Source organism: Coffea arabica, chromosome 10c (assembly GCF_036785885.1).
Source record: "Coffea arabica cultivar ET-39 chromosome 10c, Coffea Arabica ET-39 HiFi, whole genome shotgun sequence".
In the NCBI taxonomy this organism is placed as follows: Eukaryota; Viridiplantae; Streptophyta; class Magnoliopsida; order Gentianales; family Rubiaceae; genus Coffea; species Coffea arabica.
In genome coordinates this window covers 4082669-4102180 of record NC_092329.1, presented here as the reverse complement: position 1 = coordinate 4102180, position 19512 = coordinate 4082669, and the positions used below count along the sequence as shown (strand labels likewise).

Here is a 19512-nt window from a genome sequence, read left to right as displayed (position 1 = left end):
ATTGCAGTTAGTTGATCCAAATTATAAATGGTTTCCAACAGATGAAGAGTGGAAAAAGGTTCATCGCATATCTCTGTTTTTAAAACCGTTTTATGATATCACTACATTGTTTTCTGGATCTCATTATCCTACTGCTAATTTATATTTTCATGGGGTTTGGAAAATTCAGCAGTTGATTTGTGAAGAAATGCATAGTCAAGATGATGATTTTGTGCAAATGGCTATGAAAATGCATGATAAATTTAACAAATATTGGGAGTGTTACAGTTTTGTTTTGAGTTTTGCTGTGATATTGGATCCACGTTTTAAGTTGCAATGGGTAGAGTTTTGTTTGACAAAGATATACCCGAGAACTTTTTCTACACGTGTGAGGGAGATTCGTGAGAAACTGCATTTCATGTTTGATGATTATATGCAATTATATCCCTCCGTTATGGCAGATTCATCACAAGTAGCATCTTTTAGTGAGGGAGTTTCTTCTAATCTTGCTGATGAAATAGATGAGTTTACCATGTATGAAAGTGAACACTATAATTTGAACAGGAATACATCACAGTTGGATTTGTATTTAAATGAGAATAGGCTTCCAGCAAAAGAAGATTTGGATGTTCTTCAATTTTGGAAAGAAAATAGAAATCGATATCCAGCGATTTCATTGATGGCACAAGACATTTTGAGTATTCCTATTACTACAGTGGCTTCAGAGTCCGCTTTCAGCGTTGGCGGTCGGATTATCAACAAATATCGTAGTACCATCTTGCCAGAGAATGTAGAAGCTTTAATATGCACTAAAGATTGGTTATATGGTGAAAAATGTAAGTATTTTATATATTCTTTATTTTGTTAAAAATTTCTTTTACTGCACATAATATTTACGGTAGTTAAATTATTATTTTTCTTTATTTAGAAATGACGTATTTGCTGTTTTATGATATTAATATAGTTTCACAAGAAAATGCCGAGGAAGAAGCTGCATTAATTACAGATTTTGCTCCATTAGTTACAAAACTTCTTGGCTCCAATAGGGAGGTTTACGAAGAGGAAATCTAGTCATGTGACTTATTGGATTGCTCAAAGGTAATATGGTTACTGATTTATGAAGCAATTAAGTATTTTATTAGAGTGCCTTCATGGATGATTGGATGGGATTGTAGACTCCTAGCTGTTGCTTATTTGGTATGGTTTCTAGTTTTGCAGCTTCTTGATGGGCCCTTTGTTCGTGTCTTCTTTCACTCCTTAGGGACTAGTATTCACTGCCCTTGCTGGACTAAAAGAGGAGCTGTGTTTTGGGAAGGTTATGATCTATAGCACTACAAACTTCTCAGTGGCAGCATCATATGCTTCCTAGGCCATGTTGTGTGTAATTTTTTAGCATGCATACTTTCTCTGCACTTTTGTTAAGACCATATCTCTACCAAGAAATTTTAATCATATTAGCATTTCTTTATAGCATCCTCTAATCACTTTTTCTGTTTGTTCTTATTTCTTGCAAACTTTTGTGTTTAAATCTAATTTTTGTGAACTTTTTTTTATGCCCAAGTTAAAGGAGTATTTAGCTCATATGCACTACAGCTGAAATCAAGTACTTGAGCTGTAATGCATTTCTGAATTATGACAAGTAGTTGGAATTGCATAAATAAATTGTAAAGCATTTAACTTCTGCATTCATATGCTTCCTTTGCCCGCTGCAGGTACCATGCCATTACCAGTGCTTACTACAGAGGAGCTGTTGGTGCTTTACTCGTGTAGGAAGGCAGTCGAGGCCATTGATGAAGGTGCTCCTTCATCTGTTCCTCCTAAAGGAGAGACGATCAATATCAAAGATGAGGGATCTTCTTGGAAGAGATTGGATGCTGTTCAAGCTAGAGCTTGCATGGAAATCTTCAAGGACAATGGCTCTTGCTGCATAAGTCTTGTACATTACATCGTTCAACCAGCAATATTGTTCATTTGATTGTCCTCTGTCTTGGATCATATAAGATGACAGTTACATGGAAATACTAATGTACATCGTTCAACCAGCAATATTGTTCATTTGATTGTCCTCTGTCTTGGATCATATAAGATGACAGTTACATGGAAATACTTTAGTATTTTCATGAAATTCTTACTTGGTAGGATCAGGAATGGGTATAGTTACTTGGTAATACAAAAAAAAAAAAAGTAACCAAAATATATAAATGGATTATAAATGGATAATTGGTTTTTATATAATCCATTTAGATCCATCCATTTAGATCCATTTATTAAATGGATCTAAATGGATTGGATAAATTTCATCCACCATCCATTAAGTCAAAACCAATTATGAACCATTTATCCATATTGCCACCTCTAGTTTGCCCCCACTCGCATGAATGATTTCAACAACTCATGGAGAATTCGATGAAAATTTTTTATTATATCAAAGATATGTTCCCTCCTTTTTGTTAATTACTCCCATGACAGCTCTCAGTTCATTCCCCGCTAAAGACTAAAGACTAAAGAAAGTGCGGTCATTTCAGAAGATAATAAATATTGTGGAAGGGAAAGCCAAGACGAGTCCTTTGGGAAACAACATGCCATGGTGTTTCTTGAATTTACTCTTCTCTTAAGGCAAATATTTTCTAAAATTGGCCGCACACGTGTCTCATTTTGCCATTATCCATTAGAGATTACCAAAAGCCATCGAATTAATCAATGATTATTTGAAGAGATAAAATTGCCAAGTTGTATCGCCACTTGCATTTAGTCATTTGACTACATTTTCAGCTGTCTTATGGAGCTCGAGTTGTTTCCAGACAAAAACAACCCGTTGCACCTGACAGAGTATAAATTAGTAGTATTGTTTATGTTTAGTGCTGGCGACCAACCTCCGACTCCGAGAAGAAAACAGCCAATATTTGTACGATTTAGAAAAGCATATGACCTTCGTTTGTGGAAAAAAAAAGAAAAGAAAAGAAAAGCATATGACCTTCGTTTGTGGAAAAAAAAAGAAAAGAAAAGAAAAGCATATGACCTAGAATATGCTACACCACCTGCTCTTGCTGATTTTTATTGTTTTTCTTATAATATTGTCGATACTGATTCTCTCGAATGTAAGAGGAATAAAACTCATCTTAAATTGGTCTATTTCGAATATCCCATGTGTGTGCATTGGTGGCTGGTGAAAGAAGGCAAAAATCAACCAAACATCACTACGTAGCAGGCGGTTTTGTTGTTTCTTTTTTATCTCCACAAATATTTGTCATAATTACAAAACCATTCCCTGTAAGTTTCAAGAATTGCATTGGCATCACTCGTCAACTTTTTTCCAAATCTTTTTGCCACTATTCTACCCATTCATTCATTAATATGAAGACCTCCCTGTCTAGAAGAATATGGACAAGGAAATTGAAACTGTGCTACAAATGAACTAATGGAAAAAGTCTGAACTCTTTTTATGTATAATATCAAGGGCTCGATCTGAATTAGATTTTTTTATATATGACCTCAAAACATAATTAAGATTCATTTAAGTGTCTGATCAGGTCAAATATTCGTAACATTTGACTCAATAGAGCTTGACTGCTCTTTTGAGATAAATATGTGTATTGGTGTTTTAATAGAATAACTTTAAACAAATATTAATGTCAAGTTTTCAAGCCGAGTTCAAGCATACTAAATATAAGGACGGATCAAGTTCGAGCTCAAATTTTAAGCTCATATTGAGCTCGAGACCAGAATATTGAATTGAACCTGGCAACTTTCAAAGCACAATTTCATTCGAATCATTTCCAGTTCTATTACTAGCGCATGAGTGTTGATTTTGAAAACAATACATTCGAATGCAGCACTAAAAGAAACAGAAATGATGTCATCGCAAGTATCACAAATTGTGGATTTGGTAGGTGTAATTGTGGATTTGGTCCTTTTAATTTGGGGTGTTTCTCTAAGGGTATGGTTTTACTTGGGGTAACTTGCAATAATTGGCGCGTGCTACATCGTGCCCCGGCTAGTATAAATTTGCATAAGCTTTTTGTCGATCACCCTGGATAGCAACAAAATGAAGCCCTTAAAACTCTCTTACTGCCCGGTGGAGCAAAAACCATGTGTTAGATGGGTGGAGAAATACTTCAAGGACTGTCTCTGCAACCTCAAGGATGAAATCTCATTTGCTTTCGGAATAGCAAGTCTGGTCTGTTGGGCTGTAGCAGAAATTCCTCAGATCATCACCAACTTCAAGAGCAAATCTGCCGATGGAGTCTCCCTTGCATTTATCTCCACTTGGATTGTCGGGTACTTGCTTGTCCACGGTTACATGCAACGCAATAATTAATTAGTACCTTTCTAGTTTAAACTACTGTTCTGCTAATTATATGCCATAATTTATCCTCGTACAGAAATTTGGTTAAACTTTGTAAATCTGATGTACTGAAAAATCTTATATGCAGCGACGTGTTCAACCTCGTCGGTTGCATTCTGGAGCCAGCCACGGTACAGGGCTATGCATTATCTTTCTTTTTTTTTTTTTTTTTTCTGTTTAAAACATTTCTTGCTTCCCTCCAACTCGTATTATGTTATGGGTACACTGTACTATTGTCCAAAAAAAAAAAAAAATTTCAAAGGGGGTAAACAAAAAGTAGAGAAATGAAAGAAGACAAGAGGACTAGTGGCCGGGGAATACCGGCAAAGTCTTGTCTTTGATGATTGCGATGATGGCTTTCAAGAAATTCTACTAGCTTAATTTGTCATTGTAGATTTTAATGAACTACCTCTTATGTTTTTACCTTTTTGAGGGAAAATCTATCTCTTCTGTTTAAATTAGTGTAAATTTTTGGTTGACATAAGTGGAGACCACAATTATACCACGTGTTCCTAGAAGGATTGTTGAAGATATTAAGTTTGGCACAGGTATTAAATAAATCAATAAATATTTGTTTTTTTTGGTTATCTTTTGTGACCTAACTTGATACCTTTTACTTCAATGTCATCTTATTATCACTAGCAATTTTTATTTTTATTTTTATTTTTTTTGAAGGGCTAGCGATGTTACACTCTCACCAAAATTAACTTGACATTCGTCTATACCTATAGCAATGTTTGTATCAATTTCATCTTTACCTAATTATGGGTATTATTTTCTCACCGGAAATTTTGTTCTTTTTTTCTGCAGTTACCTACCCAGTTTTACACGGCAGTGGTAAAACTAATCTTACTCTTGCCCTTGAACATTACCACTTTTGGGGATATAACTTGCAAAGAACTATGTCCCTCGAGCATATATATTAGCAAGATATATCTTTAATCAACGGTTAATTTTCTTTGCAGTTGTACGCAGCAACGACAGTAGTACTGGCATTGCAATGTATATACTATGACCATATCATCCGGATATGGAAGGGCCGTAAAACCAAAGTAAATAAGGTAGCAGATAAAAACTGTACGCACTTTAATGTTTTCTTCTATATATGCATGTCCTCAGAATTAGTTTTAAGCCAGAATTGAAATTTTGAAAAGAAGAAAAAAACGCTTTTTCTAGTTCAAGGCCAATTCCCACCAACGAACCGAGCACAACCAGAGACATGATAGATATATAGCACTAGATATTAGTAATTAGATGAAGTATAGTACATAAAAAAATGAAAAAATAAATCTTTTATGTACTGTCAATCAGTCAATGTATACAGTAATATGTTTAGATGTATATCACATATATAAAGTTTAGTATTTAAATTCATGTTAAAATGATGTGACATGCATGTTATAAATCTATTATAAGTATATACGCTGACAATATAGGAAAAAATAATCAAAAAAGAAATTTTTAACAAAGTATATGTATCTTTCTTTCCAGGACGATAACGAGAGGAGTGCTTTAAAACAAAATCTACATGATCGAAGTGGTAGAGATAGAAGAAATGCTCCGATTGAGGTACCTCGTCGGAGGGACTTCCATTTCAGGTGAGATTTGCACACTATTATCTTCCTTCCTTATTTTTTTTTTCTTTTTCTTTTTTTTTTTCCGTTTTGACCACGGGGTAATTTTTCATTTTTCTCTTTGGGTTGCTTTGAATCTATATAGGTCAGCTAGGTCTTTGGCTGGAAGTGATACTCCTCCAATCCAGTCTTACATAAAGCCAAAGAGCGGTCCACCTGCCCTTGAGCACCAAAGCGAGTCCTCATCTGAAGACGAAGAAGCAATCCCACCAGAATTCTACCAAAGACCAGTCAGTCAACCTCGCCTCATTCCAGGGCCTGTGAGTTAATTTGCAGAATGATTAATACTACTAGTAAATAGAAAAGTTTTTATCCAAAAATTAAGCAAATGGGTAATCATAATTTACCCTGTTCAGGCGGGATACGGGACATTTCTTGCGGCTTCTGCCTACATTCCAAGAGGAAGTAAGGCTTCCCAGCTGAACTTTGTTGGGAGGAGATTACTAGAGGTTTTTAACCGGCATCTTTACAACTTTACGTAGTTTTTTTGGGTTTCTATGCATTGATCGAAGCAGAAACTTGGGGATGGAAAATTGTTAATGAACAGGAAAAATATGAACTTCACGGCAGAGCATATGGACAATGGCTTGGATGGTTGATGGCTGCCATATACATGGGCGGACGAATTCCCCAGATTTGGTTGAACGTCAGTCTTTTACTTAATTTCTTCACAAGTCTTCTGTTTTTTTCTAATTTATATTTTTGGAACTTGCATTTATTTTTCTAACATTTTGTGTCCCTCCTCCACGCTGTTAATTGGCCAGATTAAAAGAGGAAGTGTGGAGGTAATATCTCTGCTTTGGGAAATACTTGGTGTTTCAAATACATTCAAGAATATTTATTTGGTTGTTTCTAATCGTTCTTCTGTTATGCTCTAATCTCCTTTTGGTATAGGGCTTGAATCCTCTCATGTTCCTGTTTGCACTCATTGCTAATGCTACTTACGTGGGAAGGTTGGTTCCCTCCCTTTTTCATTCTCTCATTCCTCTCTAACCTCCTCCTTCGTACAATAAGCCAAAGAAATTAGAACTAGTTCTTTAAGGACATGAATTTGAAGAAGCTAACAATCAATTAACCAATGCAGCATCCTGGTGAGAAGCACTAAACGGGAGAAGATACAACCAAACATGCCTTGGTTGCTAGATGCTGTAGTGTGCGTGGCGCTTGATCTTTTCGTATCCTACACTCTTATTTTATTTACTACTCCTACATACTCGGTCCTTTTTTTAACTGTTGCTGCTTCTTTTTTTTTTTCCGAATTTGGCCCTCTTTTCTTGGTTCATGGACATTTCAGTCGATAGATAGACCTTAATTTAACTTTGCACAGATCATCCTTCAATACATTTTCTACCGTTTTATCAAGCGGAAGAAGAGCCAGAGATCTGAAGAACACTGTGAAGACTGTGGAACCAAGCTACAAACCTAAAGCGACATCTTGGCTTAGCTTAGAAGTACTTTGGACCGTCCAATTGTCAATGCATTATTGTTGTATTCTATATATATATATATATATATATATGGTTGATTAATTGAAACTACGATAAACAAGTTGGGTTCAATCTCACCATTCCTGGTTACACCCAAGTTGATGCAGAAACCTCCTTTCCACATCCCCATTTCATCTCTAATTGACTAACCCGCTCCAGCCACGTCTAAATGCCCCGTCCACACTGACTTTGACCTACCTAGTAGGAGGTTAATTTGCTTCAGCTGCTCATCATCCGCTCCTCCTCTCTAGTGACCTTTTTCCCCACTAGAACCTCTTGAGAGACCTCGTTGCAAGTAGTCAAGCTGACACTTTGATCTTTGAATCATCTTCATTAACATTCCAAGCATTCCTCGCTTCCCATGCATGATAAACAACTCGCTGAAATGGTTACTGCCAGCATATTTCCTTATTCTTCCCCACCTCATTCTCTTTTAGGATTCCACTCTGCCAATGATAAACTAACCTTCGTTATTGACTTCCAAAATTTCGAAAAGCGGTTGAAAACACAACAAAATAACTTTTTCGAAATCATCAATTGAGAACAGGGCCTTAATCCCTACATAGGAGGGTAATACTTTGGGAATCATTAAACTATTTCAACATAGTTAACTTTTGGCCACTTATTTATTTTAAATCCTGAACTGGCTCCTCAACGATAAAAACTATCGAATGTAAACCTTCAATCCGTTTTTATCAGTTGGATCCGTTTCTTAGATCCATTAGCTTTAGTGGTGGTAATCGACTAAAGGATCAAATTTTGGCTTTTTTTTTTTTATCGATTGAAGGCATAATTTCAGATTTAAAATAATTGAGGGGCTAAAAGTTGATAATTGAAAAGCTTGTACAACAATTAGGCCGAAGCATCAAGCAATCAACCATGTGATTGGGCCCCGAATCCCTGTTTTGGGCCAACCGAATTTAAATTCATTCGTGTTCAATGATCTCCAAAGTCCATCCATGGAGAGTTGCTTATTGTCGAGGCCCTATGCCCACGCGGAGCTGTCCCCTGCAAAGGGGCAAAAAGGAGATGAGAAAGAAGAATTGGTAGGAGGAGGGTATATATATAGCAGGCGGGAAGAATCAAAAAGAAAAGAACCACACACCAAGTGTCTAATATTCGAAGCATCCAATATGAAATCTTTGCTCGACATATAAATTGATGGCTACTGCTGCGAAAACCAATTGACAACTGAAAGCAAAACTTCGATGATCCGTTGCCAATCAATTTCCAGCTTCACCCGTAGACTCCATACTCATCTTCCCCTCTGCCGCCGTCGCTCTTTTCACTCTTCTGCGACCCTCCTGAAATGGGCTTCCGGGGTAGAACCCTCCAACTTGACAACGCCCGAACTCACCAATCGGGTTTGCCGCCTTTTAGTTCTCGAACGCCATACAGACCTCAAGAACCTTTCTTTCCAATTCTCCCACGAACTCGTCGACGCTGTCCTCCAAAAACTGAAACTCAACCCCTCCGCCTGTCTTCACTTCTTCAGATTAGCTTCAAACCAGCCAAATTACAGACCCCATTTCAAGGCTTACTGTAAAATCGTTCACATTTTGTCCAAGGCCCGACTTTTTGACGAGACGAGGTCGTACTTGGATGAATTAATCGAACTCTCTAGAAATATAAGCTCGGTTTCATTTGTTTATGATGAATTAGTTCGGATTTATGGAGAATTTAAGTTCTCTCCGACGGTGTTTGATATGATTTTGAAAATTTATGCTAAAAAAGGATTGATTCAGAACGCACTGTATGTGTTTGATAATATGCCTAAGTGTGGGCGGTTACCGAGCTTACGTTCCTGCAATAGTTTGTTGAGTGGTTTGGTGAAAAATCATGACTTTCAAACTGTTTTTTGTGTATATGAGCAGATAGTTAGAATGGGGATTGTCCCGGATGTATATACGTGCAGTATAATGGTAAATGCTTATTGTAAGGATGGCAGGGTTTGCAAAGCGGTCGAGTTTTTGGAGGAAATGGAGAAAAAGATTGGGTTGGAGTTGAATTCAGTGATTTATCATAGTTTAATAAATGCGTTTGTGGAGGAGGGGGATTTGGAGAAGGCGGAAGGAGTGTTGCGGTTGATGAGTGAACGGGGGATTGTGAAAAATGTGGTGACATATACATTGTTGATTAAGGGTTATTGCAAGCAAGGGAAGGTGGAGGAAGCAGAGAATGTGTTTCGAGTGATGAAGACGGAGGAGGGTGACAAAATGGCTGTAGATGAACAGGCATATGGGGTGTTGATTGATGGCTTTTGTCAAGTAGGGAAACTGGATGATGCTATTAGGATAAAGGAGGAAATGTTGAGTTTCGGATTGAAGATGAACATGTTTACTTGTAATTCATTGATAAATGGATATTGTAAACTTGGTCAAGTTAGTGAAGCTCATGGAATAGTCAGGAGCATGAGTGACTGGAAATTAAGACCTGATTCTTATACTTACACAACCCTAATGAATGGCTACTGGCAGGCAGGTCAAACACAGCAGGCATTAATTCTCTGTGACACAATGATTCGAGATGGTGTAGAACCTACAGTTGTTACGTATAGTGTTCTTTTGAAAGGTTTGTGCCAAAGTGGTGCTATTGATGATGCTTTGCGTCTTTGGGCTTTGATGCTTAAAAGGGGTGTTACTCCTGATGAAGTTTGCTATGGTGCTCTCTTGCATGGCCTCTTTAACAAGGGAATTTCTGAGAAGGCTTTGATTCTGTGGAAGCATGTTTTAGCGCAAGGCTTTGCCAAAAGTAGGATTCTTGTAAATACAATGATTAATGGATTGTGTAAAATGGGGAAAATAATTGAAGCGGAGCAGGTGTTTGACAGGATGAAAGAACTGGGATTTTCACCTGATGAAGTAACGTATAGGACTCTGAGTGATGGTTATGCTAAAACTGGAGATATTGAAAAAGTTTTTGAAATTTTGTATGTCATGGAAAGGGAAAGAATTGCGGCTTCTACTGAAATGTTTAACTCAGTTATCAGTGGACTCTTTAGGGCTGGGAAATTTAGCCAAGTGCCAGATGTTCTCACTGAGATGCAGAACAGAGGATTAAAAGCAAACATCATCACATATGGAGCCCTCATTGCAGGTTGGTTCAGAGAAGGAATGCTGAAGAAAGCTCTAGATGCTTATTTCGAGATGAGAGCTAAGGGTATAGTTCCGAACACCATAATTTGTACCACAATTATCAGTGGATTGTACAGGCTTGGTATGAGAGGTGAAGCAAGCAAGGTATTGCTGAAAGTAATGGATTTACATAGTGCCCCAAGTCTTAAATATTTTTCTGACCAGCTCATGATAAACTCTGACGATGGATCACAAGATTTAGAGAGAATTACAACGTCAATTGACAAAAGCACCAAAAGTTCCATTATTCCCAATAACTATTTGTATAATGTAGCTATTGCAGGTTTATGTAAATACGGCAGGGTTGATAATGCTGTGGAGGTAATTAATGATATGTCTGTGAGAGGTTTTATTCCAGATGAGTTCACATACACATCCCTGATTCATGGTGTGTCATTGTCTGGTGATGTCGATAGAGCATTTCAGTTACGGGATGAGATGCTGAAAAAGGGTCTCATCCCGACTATTGCTACATATAATGCTCTTATAAATGGCCTATGTAAATCTGGAAACCTTGATCGAGCAACAAAACTTTACAGCAAGCTTTGCTTGAAAGGTCCAGCCCCAAATCTCATTTCCTATAATACTTTGATTGATGGATACTGCAAAAGTGGTAATACTTCTGAAGCTTTGAAACTCAAAGAGACAATGATAGAAGAAGGGATTTCTCCTTCAGCCATTACCTACTCAACTTTGATCTATGGTCTACAAGCACAAGGTGATTCAGAAGAATCTGAGAAGCTTTTGGATCAAATGTTGGAGGCAGGTCTGGATCCTAGCTTTTCAAAATATGGCAGATTGGTCCAAGGTATACTTATTTAAATCACCTAAAGCTTCGGTAAACATGAAGAGATTCAGTTCCTGATTTTTATCCTTAGTTTAGGTGCAGCCCTCCTTGTTTCCTTGTAGATTTCTTTGGTGCTTACATATTGTTATTTTTATTTTGCAGCAAAAGTTGCGTCAAGGGGTTAAGTTTTGGATGATGAAGCTATCTAGCATCTATGGCAGCATGCTCATTTTCTGAAATAAAGTAAGGTAATTATCTGCTTGTACTCTCGATTTTGGTTTCCATCATTCAGTGGGAAGACCACCCATGTAACACACTTCGAATCAAAGCCTTCTATAACATTAATTATTCATACCTTTTTGCCTTACTTCACAAGTTGAGGGTCCGTGTGGTCTGAAATGATTAACTAGTAAAGATCATACATAAAATTGTTAATTTCTTGGTTTTTCCTTCAATTAACAATTTGCTAATGGTAGAGGGCAATCCTCGTTCTTCCTGCTGTTTTTAAAGGGGATTGCTATTGCTGTTGCTGTGGTCATCTGATCATGAAGTTCAGTCATACAGTTCACTCCTGTAGGCTATTTGAGGTAATTTGGGCTTCTTTTTCCTACTCGTATTTCTATCATAGTCTTGTCTGTAAGACCAAAATAATTTTCCAAAATCTTACTTGACATGGAATTTTTTAAACCTCTTTGCGGGTTCTTTTGGTTGCTTGTCCACCAACAAAATTTTTGCGTACTTATTATGTTTTGTATCTGTCACATCCTGTTGAACCTCATACTTTTAGGTAGTGTTTTGGATATTGAATTATTATGTGTCATATTTGATGCAAATGCAGTTATTGACATCTATACTATCACATTAGTATCTGCCTCAGTTTCTCAAATTGCTAACATTCCTGTTTGGTCCTCAATTTCCATGTCTGTGCAGCTCACTATTCTTTTGTGGAGTGCTGAGGTTCAGTTTTGACTTCAAAGCATGTATTTGAAGTAAGATAGTTATAAGGGGGGAAAAAAGGAAGATGGAATGAAAGCTTCCATACATGGCTATGTGCCCAATTCAAAGGCATTATACACTAAGGTCAAAAGCACTTCATAGTGACATCTTACTTCCTTACTAAGATGCAATGGTTATGCTGTTGAGCTAAAGTTTTCAAATGATGTTGCCTTGCTTTCAGTTAGGCCTCCTCAGGTTACATGCTTAGCAGATAGCCCGTCTCCATCAGTGACGTGTGTTTGATGATCTCAGAAAAAGCGCCTTTCTTGGATGAGATGATCATTCTGCAAGAGCTTGAGAAAGGGTTCGATTTGAGATAGATATTGTCTCGCTACATACACTTGCAGCCATTTTTCCTAATATCAAACTTAACAATGGCAATTAGGACCTTCAGGTTTGTTCTCCTAATACAGTTACAACAATCTGTTTAGTTCCTCTTTCAGCCATATTGTCCCATTCCTGTGTTTGATCTAGCCTTTGAAAAAATCAATCTTTAATTCCATTTTATTGGTTTAAAGGTAAGTGTTTTAGTCGGATGTTTAATCAAATCTTTTGCTCACACATTGTTGATTTAAACAGAAGTGTTTCTACTGTGATTGTTCTGGGGATCCTTGCACGTTTGGATGAGAGAAATCGATCTGCCCTGCCATAAATTGCAGATGAAACTTCCCATGGTCCTAAACTACTTACTAGTCTTAGTTTGGTTAACTGCCCACGCCATGAAGTAGCAGCATTATCACCAAGTGCTTCAGGAAGGTAAAAATTACGGGTTACAAACAGGTTGAAGTCTGGTTTTACCATGTGTGGATTTGTCCAAGATATTTTACTTTGGGGGTATCCACGCAATTTTCATCGTTTAAATTGGAAGTGTTTAGTTTAGGTTACTCGTACTTTGTCAAAGAAAAATATTATAAGCTAGTTTCATTGCGCATTTGACAAACTGAAAAGTGTTCTATTGCCTATTCGATCTCAGGACCCTACTGAGCTTGCATTAGACTGAACTTGGCTCTATTAAGTTTGATTTGATTGATTCTTATCCTCTTTCTTATACGACTAATCTTATTTGTTTGTATTTACTTGCTCCATTCTATGACTTGGCTAATGCTTCTCTAAAAACTCAGTGCAATCAAATTGGCCGATCTTCCAGACAAAAGAAAAGGAAGTATTCCATAGTCGGGCTTCCTCCATCTGTTGGCTAATTCTACCCAAAATCATTATTGCACACAAATCAGCTTTTTGGTTGACCGTGTTCTCACGTATCATAGCTTAGGATAGCTTAGGCTTCTCGAAGCCAAGTTTCTTTCTATATCTTAGATGGTCTATTATCCAGACGTGTTGGTTGACTTTCACTTTTCCTTGAAATGTTCAGGGCCTCGCTGCGCTGAGATTTCCAAGCAAACGAGTGCCGAACTCTCAAAACTTCCCGTCATGGAGCCGGAAGCAGTCTGCATACCCTTGACGGCCAGCAATGTAAATGTGCTGGGCGCCTTTTCGACTTACGTTGACGGCCAGCAATGTAAATGTGTTGATAACTGCAGTGTAGTTGTTGGAACCTTGCCTTCACAGGGATTTGCAATCACTAGTATTTGCCTTGATTGAATGATTGGGCTTTCTTCATCTCCGCTGTCCAAGTGGCTAACTTCTCCTAGTTTCATCCCAATCCAATTTATTTAAGCCCGACCCGGTCATCGATGTTCTTTGTCACAATTTGTAAATGTGAATTACTTTGGCCAAATTATGGTTTTTTAAGAGAAAGTATAAGATGTATATGTGATATGAGCTCTTCATTTTCAACACGAGACTTGTGGGATTCACTTTTGCGTTTTTGAATTCATTGTAATATGAGATGTTTCAAAAATTAAAAGCCAGCGTTTTGTATTTGAAAGTAGACGAAATTGTTTTCGTTGAGTGGAGGTTGGATTGCTATTTTCTGATTTTTTTTTTTAAAAAAAAAAGGTACTGTAACGATTCGATTTGTATGAGGTTAAAAAATGATTGAAAAATGGATTTACAGAAAATGTAAAAATTTTTTGGAAAAAAATCGCAATCCAAAAAGGTACATCAACATGGAAAAGTTAAGCCCAAAAAAGAAATGGAAAAGTCATATAATTACAAACTGTTGAGTGTTGACAGAAAAGCTTTTCTTTTAACTTAACAGGCTGTTAAACTGAGCATTGTGTAATCAGCAAATTAACATGGAAAAGTCATATAATTACAAACTGTCGGCAGAAATTTAAATTTCTGGACCTTTTCTTTTAACTTAACAGGCTGTTTAACTTTATCAGCAATTTGCACAATGATGAATCAAAACTTTGGCTCGAAATGTTTGCAGCGCAGCATTTTTTTTTTTATTTCTTAATCCTATTCATTTGTTTTCGTTTTACTTTTTACCGTGAGAATTCAATTTTGATCTACAAAAAGCATGCATGAATCAGCTCCAAACAAAACCCGGAACAAGAATGGTTGTTTTTCGGGTGTTTTCAAAAATTTCTGAAATGTTTTTTCAAAGAATCCCTCCAAACAGCATTGTGCAATTTCATCTGTTTTTAAGGCATTCATATCCCTTCGTTTCTACTTTCTAGGCATACATTATCAGAGCTATATCATCGAATTGTACGGGCATTTTAAAATTTACATGTTCAACTCTGTTCTGGTTTTCTTTACCTCAAAAAAAAAAAAAAAAACAGAAATACGAAACAGACTAATCTGCCTTTGTTTTAAGAAATTGTTTTCTCAAGTTACTTTTCAGGTTTTGGAATTCAGCTTTTAGACGTCCGACAGAAGCATCCTCGGAAAAGAACTCAAAAAGGTTGTTGGGATTAGAAAAATGGGAACTTATGCGTTTAAGCGCGTATAATTAGCCAGTGGTTTGATCAGTATATGGAATTAATTAAAACCTTTCCTTTTTTAACTCTTTTAATATGAATACGAGTAAAACCTATAATGGTAGAATCAGGACATACAAATCACAACTCCAGTTCATTACAAGTAATAACCCCAATAGCAAAAAATTAAGAAATAAAAAATAATCATGACTGCCGAGAAAACCAGTACAGTGGTTAAGGTTGAAACCTTAACCAAGATTTAGAGATTTGGTATGACAAATTGAGATTTAGAGATTTTGAATTTAAGTCTCTCTTCTTCCTCGTTGCTTCTTAGATGCCACCCTTTCCTTGTTGAAAATTTTTAAAAAAAAAGAAAAAAAAAGAAAAGCAATCATGGTCCTATCTTTAATTTAAATGGTGGATAAATGACTTGAAAGCAACTATTTAGGAAAAATCAACACATAATTTGTTTTTTATTGCAGACGAAATTTCCCTGGTGCAAGAATTTCAAGGAAAAGACGCTTTTTGATTGTTGTTGGGCCAGGACCACAAGAATTTGTGAGAAGACCTTTGCAATCCATCGATGTCACGCTACGAATCTACTAGAAGCCTATCTTTTTCTTCTTTTTTTTTTTTTTTGTCGACACAGGGTGTCCGGAACCATTGAGCCCTATTAATCTCCTGCGGCTGTGAGAGTACCGCCCCAAGGCTTACAGCGCATTAGCTCCCCGGGGTCGAACCAGTGACCTATCCCTTATGAGGGGACTACGAAACCAATCGATCTGCCCGAGGAGGGCTACTAGAAGCCTATCATTCTTATCAATTTACTCCCTCCGTTCCTTATTAGATGTTCTAATCCATTGTTTCTTTTTATCTGTCATTTTATGATATCAAGAAAGCATTTATGAACTTTTTTCCAAATTTACCCTTGCTTACCCTTTCAACTTTCTTGAATTGGAACTCTAAATAATTAAATGACAGGTAGTATTAATTAGGTATAGTTGAAGAGAGATAAAGGGTAATTTTGAGAAGTAAAGTAAAACTTTTGTTGACTTTTAGAGAATAACCAACTTTCTTAATCTAAAAGAATTAGTTATTCAGGCCATCTAATAAGGAACGGAGGGAGTATTTACTCTCATTCTTTATTAGCAATTTGACAAGTCAAACCAAACCTGGCCCTATACTACGCCTAGGCTTACTAAAAATCTAGTCGAGGACATTGTAAATCTTTCATTTGATAACCTCTCTAGATTATTTTTTTGTTTTACTTACTTAAGCTTCGGCCGACAGCATATTAAGACATACACATGTTAATCACGCTGACAATTAACTAAGTCAACAGAATTTCCGACAGTCTTATTTATTTAAAATCTGTAAGGAAAGTACCTTGGAAAGACGCGGCCAAGTAACTTATTTACTAGTAGTTTCTTTGTAAGTTAAAGTCATCCCCACTAGTCGTTTGGAAAGTCTTTTTTAAAAAATTTTTTTTTTTATGTTTTCTATGAATATATTTTTTAATCAAAATTTTATTCCATATATATCAAATCAACACAATATATTATTTGACAAAAACTCCAGGAAATAGCAAAATGGAAAAGAAAAACATAAAACGGAAATTGTTGGAGTGACAGAGATTTTAACCTAAGCCTACTTGATGAGATGAGATCTAGCTAATGGGGTTCTTTTTTTTTTTATTTTGACTAGTAGATCTTGTGTTGGAGTCAAAACGGCATTCGTAAGTCATCCCTAATTTATTGCAAGAAGTATGTTAATTAATTTTGAAGTGTCCAACGGATTAAAAAATAAAAAGAACATGGAAAGAAATTCGAGGAACGTACGAGTTTACTTTCACATTCATATAGATTTGGAAGGACGTGCTTCTTTAGCTTTTGGATTGAATATACGACAGAAAGTACAAGCAAATGTTTCTCCGCAACAAAGAAGTACACTACAGTTTACAACAGACTAAGAGATGCATTTGGGGAAAAACCAAAAATTACCAGTTATGCATGCATAATGAATTATATTTGTCTTTTGCAAATTTGTTTAACTATAAATCAAAATATCTACTCAATTAAGGAGAGTAAATTGAGTTAATGTCCAGTTGAGATCTATGTATACTGAAAAATGTTTTTAGAACTCTTATGTTATTGAACTACTTTCAGTACTTTTAGAAATCTTATAGCTAGCCAACCAAGATGTTTTGTTTCACACTACTTTGTAATTGTAGAGAAACGCACCAGATTTCAAAAGAGGATTTTATGTTACTTCGTAATATATATATGCATTCCGTGGGTGATGGGCACCGGATCTCATGTCTCAGTTTCATCATTCCTTCTAGTTTGGAGTAAAAGCAAAAGTAAAAATGGTGGATTTGAAGCAACAGCTTAGATCCCATTATTGTGTAAGACGTTTTGTTTTCAAAGTCAATCGCACTGATGACAAGAAAATCTTGGGAGGCAAATTAAAATCTTGACAGGTAGCACAACATCAACATCAGCTTGGCCACAGTAAGTTCAGGTTTAAGGAACTTGAAAATTAAGTACGTATTATACTAATGAATCATTCTAATTACACTAAGCTTGGTTGTTACTTCCCAAAAAAATTAGAAAGGAAAAAAAAAGGGAAAAAGAACCTGGTTGACGGTATCTATCTGTCTCAAGAATGAATGAATGAAGAAACAGCTTGCAAAGCAAAAGCTAAAAAGGAGCTGACGATAAGAATCACTGGATGAAGCATTTGAATTATGTGTGTCTCGGAAAAAAATGGCCTTTTGGCTTTTTAGTGTGACTTCTTCATTGATTTACTACCTACTAAAGAATCACTACTTTGTGTTTGTATTATTCGACGCATGTTTTGTTTTAGATTTTAAGTATATAAAAAGTTACTACAAAAGTTGCCAAACAAAACCCTTTTTCTTTTGTTTCTGTTTCTGTTTCTGTTTTTTTCTTTCTTCATTTACGTTTTCCTTCTGTAGAATTACTACTAAGTGTATGCATGAACGAGGTCAGTTACACTACATTTATACACAAAGCAAGGTGGTGAAAGTAAAACTGGAAGAGAATTTTTATCATACAAATCCTGAACACATTACTGATAGAAACTGCTGACTAGAACTCTTCTTATTTGTCAGTAGTAAATAGTAGTAATTCGTTTTTTTAGGGATAAATATACTAACTTTTATTCTAACCAACTAATAAAGAAGAAAGTAATCACAGAGTTACTAAAAATTATTCAAACGTAAGGCAGAGGGAGAAGAGAAAATCACCCAAAGGACGTTTCATGGTGTCATTTACCAACAAACGTTTAAATGTAATAAATTATACTAGTCTTTCGTTGTCAACAGAGAACTAGGAAAATTCTCAAGGAAGGTCCTTAAAACAGCTCCATCTTACCTAAATCATGTAGCTGCATATCCAAAATTATGCTACAACTACTCTATTACTATAATAATTTATACCTCTGAATTTTCCGGATGCAAAACCAGCCAGATGATAAGCTCGAAGGCTTATACAACCAAACCACGAAAAGACTTCTACAGTTCTACTCAGATTCATTGCCTGCAGTCCGGCAATGAATTCCGTGTGGGGTATAGAACCGACAGGGACCCAGCACCAATGACTTTCCTTAAAGGACTGCAAACATCATGAATATTTATGGATCGGACGACTGTATATGATAATCATTTGTCTGTAAAGTATCAATTGCATTTGTCATTTTAGGTGCACAGGAGAAGAAGTAAGTAGGTGTAAACTTTAAAATCTCGAGAGATTTCACTCTCAGTGAAATGGTCAAAACCTCAGGAAAGGTAATTAATGTTGGTTACTGGGAATTCGAAGAGGCCATGGATCCTTCTTTGCTCCTTCCTCGCGCCACCGACGAACTCGCGTTTTTCCCTCGTTTTGGACACTACAGCTCCTATGAGTAGCAAGCATCGCTTTCCCATTTGGTTGGTGTACGGTAGCCAATTTCCTGGACAGAGGAGTCAATCAATCCGAATGGACAATTACTTCGGTGTACTATCAAACTAGGTGGACGTGTGTAAGTAGCAATTAAGATGACTTTGAAATTGTTACGCAACTCATTTTTGTACCATCAAATTTAATGTGCTACACTAGTCTATCATTTGCTTATTTTGTCTTGGAATGAAAAATCTCATGGATACGGGGCACAAACGGTTGCAGGTGCAACCGTTTGTGCCGGTTGTCCTCATTTTGCACTGCGCGTAACATTGGTTAAACACGATGTAACTTTTTTTTCACAGGATGTATTTTCAGAACAGATAGTGGTGGGCCCCATACTTAGCGCGGAAATCGAGTTACATG

General features: G+C 36.5%; 2 protein-coding genes across 6 annotated transcripts; both read left to right on the top strand.

Annotated features, from left to right (window-relative positions):
- The first annotated feature begins 4002 nt into the window (after nucleotides 1–4002).
- LOC113714976 (vacuolar lysine transporter YPQ1-like) lies at nucleotides 4003–7517 on the top strand. Of its 2 annotated transcripts, XM_027239119.2 has the most exons (12): nucleotides 4003–4257; nucleotides 4413–4455; nucleotides 5135–5161; nucleotides 5290–5385; nucleotides 5816–5922; nucleotides 6044–6218; nucleotides 6315–6407; nucleotides 6506–6604; nucleotides 6723–6743; nucleotides 6853–6911; nucleotides 7043–7133; nucleotides 7286–7517. In XM_027239119.2, exons 1-12 carry the CDS (start codon nucleotides 4025–4027, stop codon nucleotides 7382–7384), a joined length of 1143 nt encoding a protein of 380 aa, XP_027094920.1. In that variant the 5' UTR covers nucleotides 4003–4024; the 3' UTR covers nucleotides 7385–7517. The 2 variants fall into 2 exon arrangements, with proteins under 2 accessions (XP_027094920.1, XP_071925917.1); XM_072069816.1 differs by lacking the exon at nucleotides 5135–5161.
- Nucleotides 7518–8442: 925 nt separating this feature from the next.
- Nucleotides 8443–14176, top strand: LOC113713514 (uncharacterized). Of its 4 annotated transcripts, none has more exons than XM_072069527.1 (7): nucleotides 8443–11387; nucleotides 11529–11609; nucleotides 11877–11953; nucleotides 12297–12446; nucleotides 12544–12756; nucleotides 12942–13118; nucleotides 13732–14176. In XM_072069527.1, the coding sequence occupies exons 1-2, from the start codon at nucleotides 8654–8656 to the stop codon at nucleotides 11549–11551; spliced, it is 2757 nt and encodes a 918-aa protein (XP_071925628.1). In that variant the 5' UTR covers nucleotides 8443–8653; the 3' UTR covers nucleotides 11552–11609; nucleotides 11877–11953; nucleotides 12297–12446; nucleotides 12544–12756; nucleotides 12942–13118; nucleotides 13732–14176. The 4 variants fall into 4 exon arrangements, with proteins under 4 accessions (XP_071925628.1, XP_071925629.1, XP_027093050.1 ...); XM_072069528.1 differs by having other exon boundaries at nucleotides 11529–11614; nucleotides 12548–12756; XM_027237249.2 differs by having other exon boundaries at nucleotides 11529–11614.
- Nucleotides 14177–19512: the final 5336 nt, after the last annotated feature.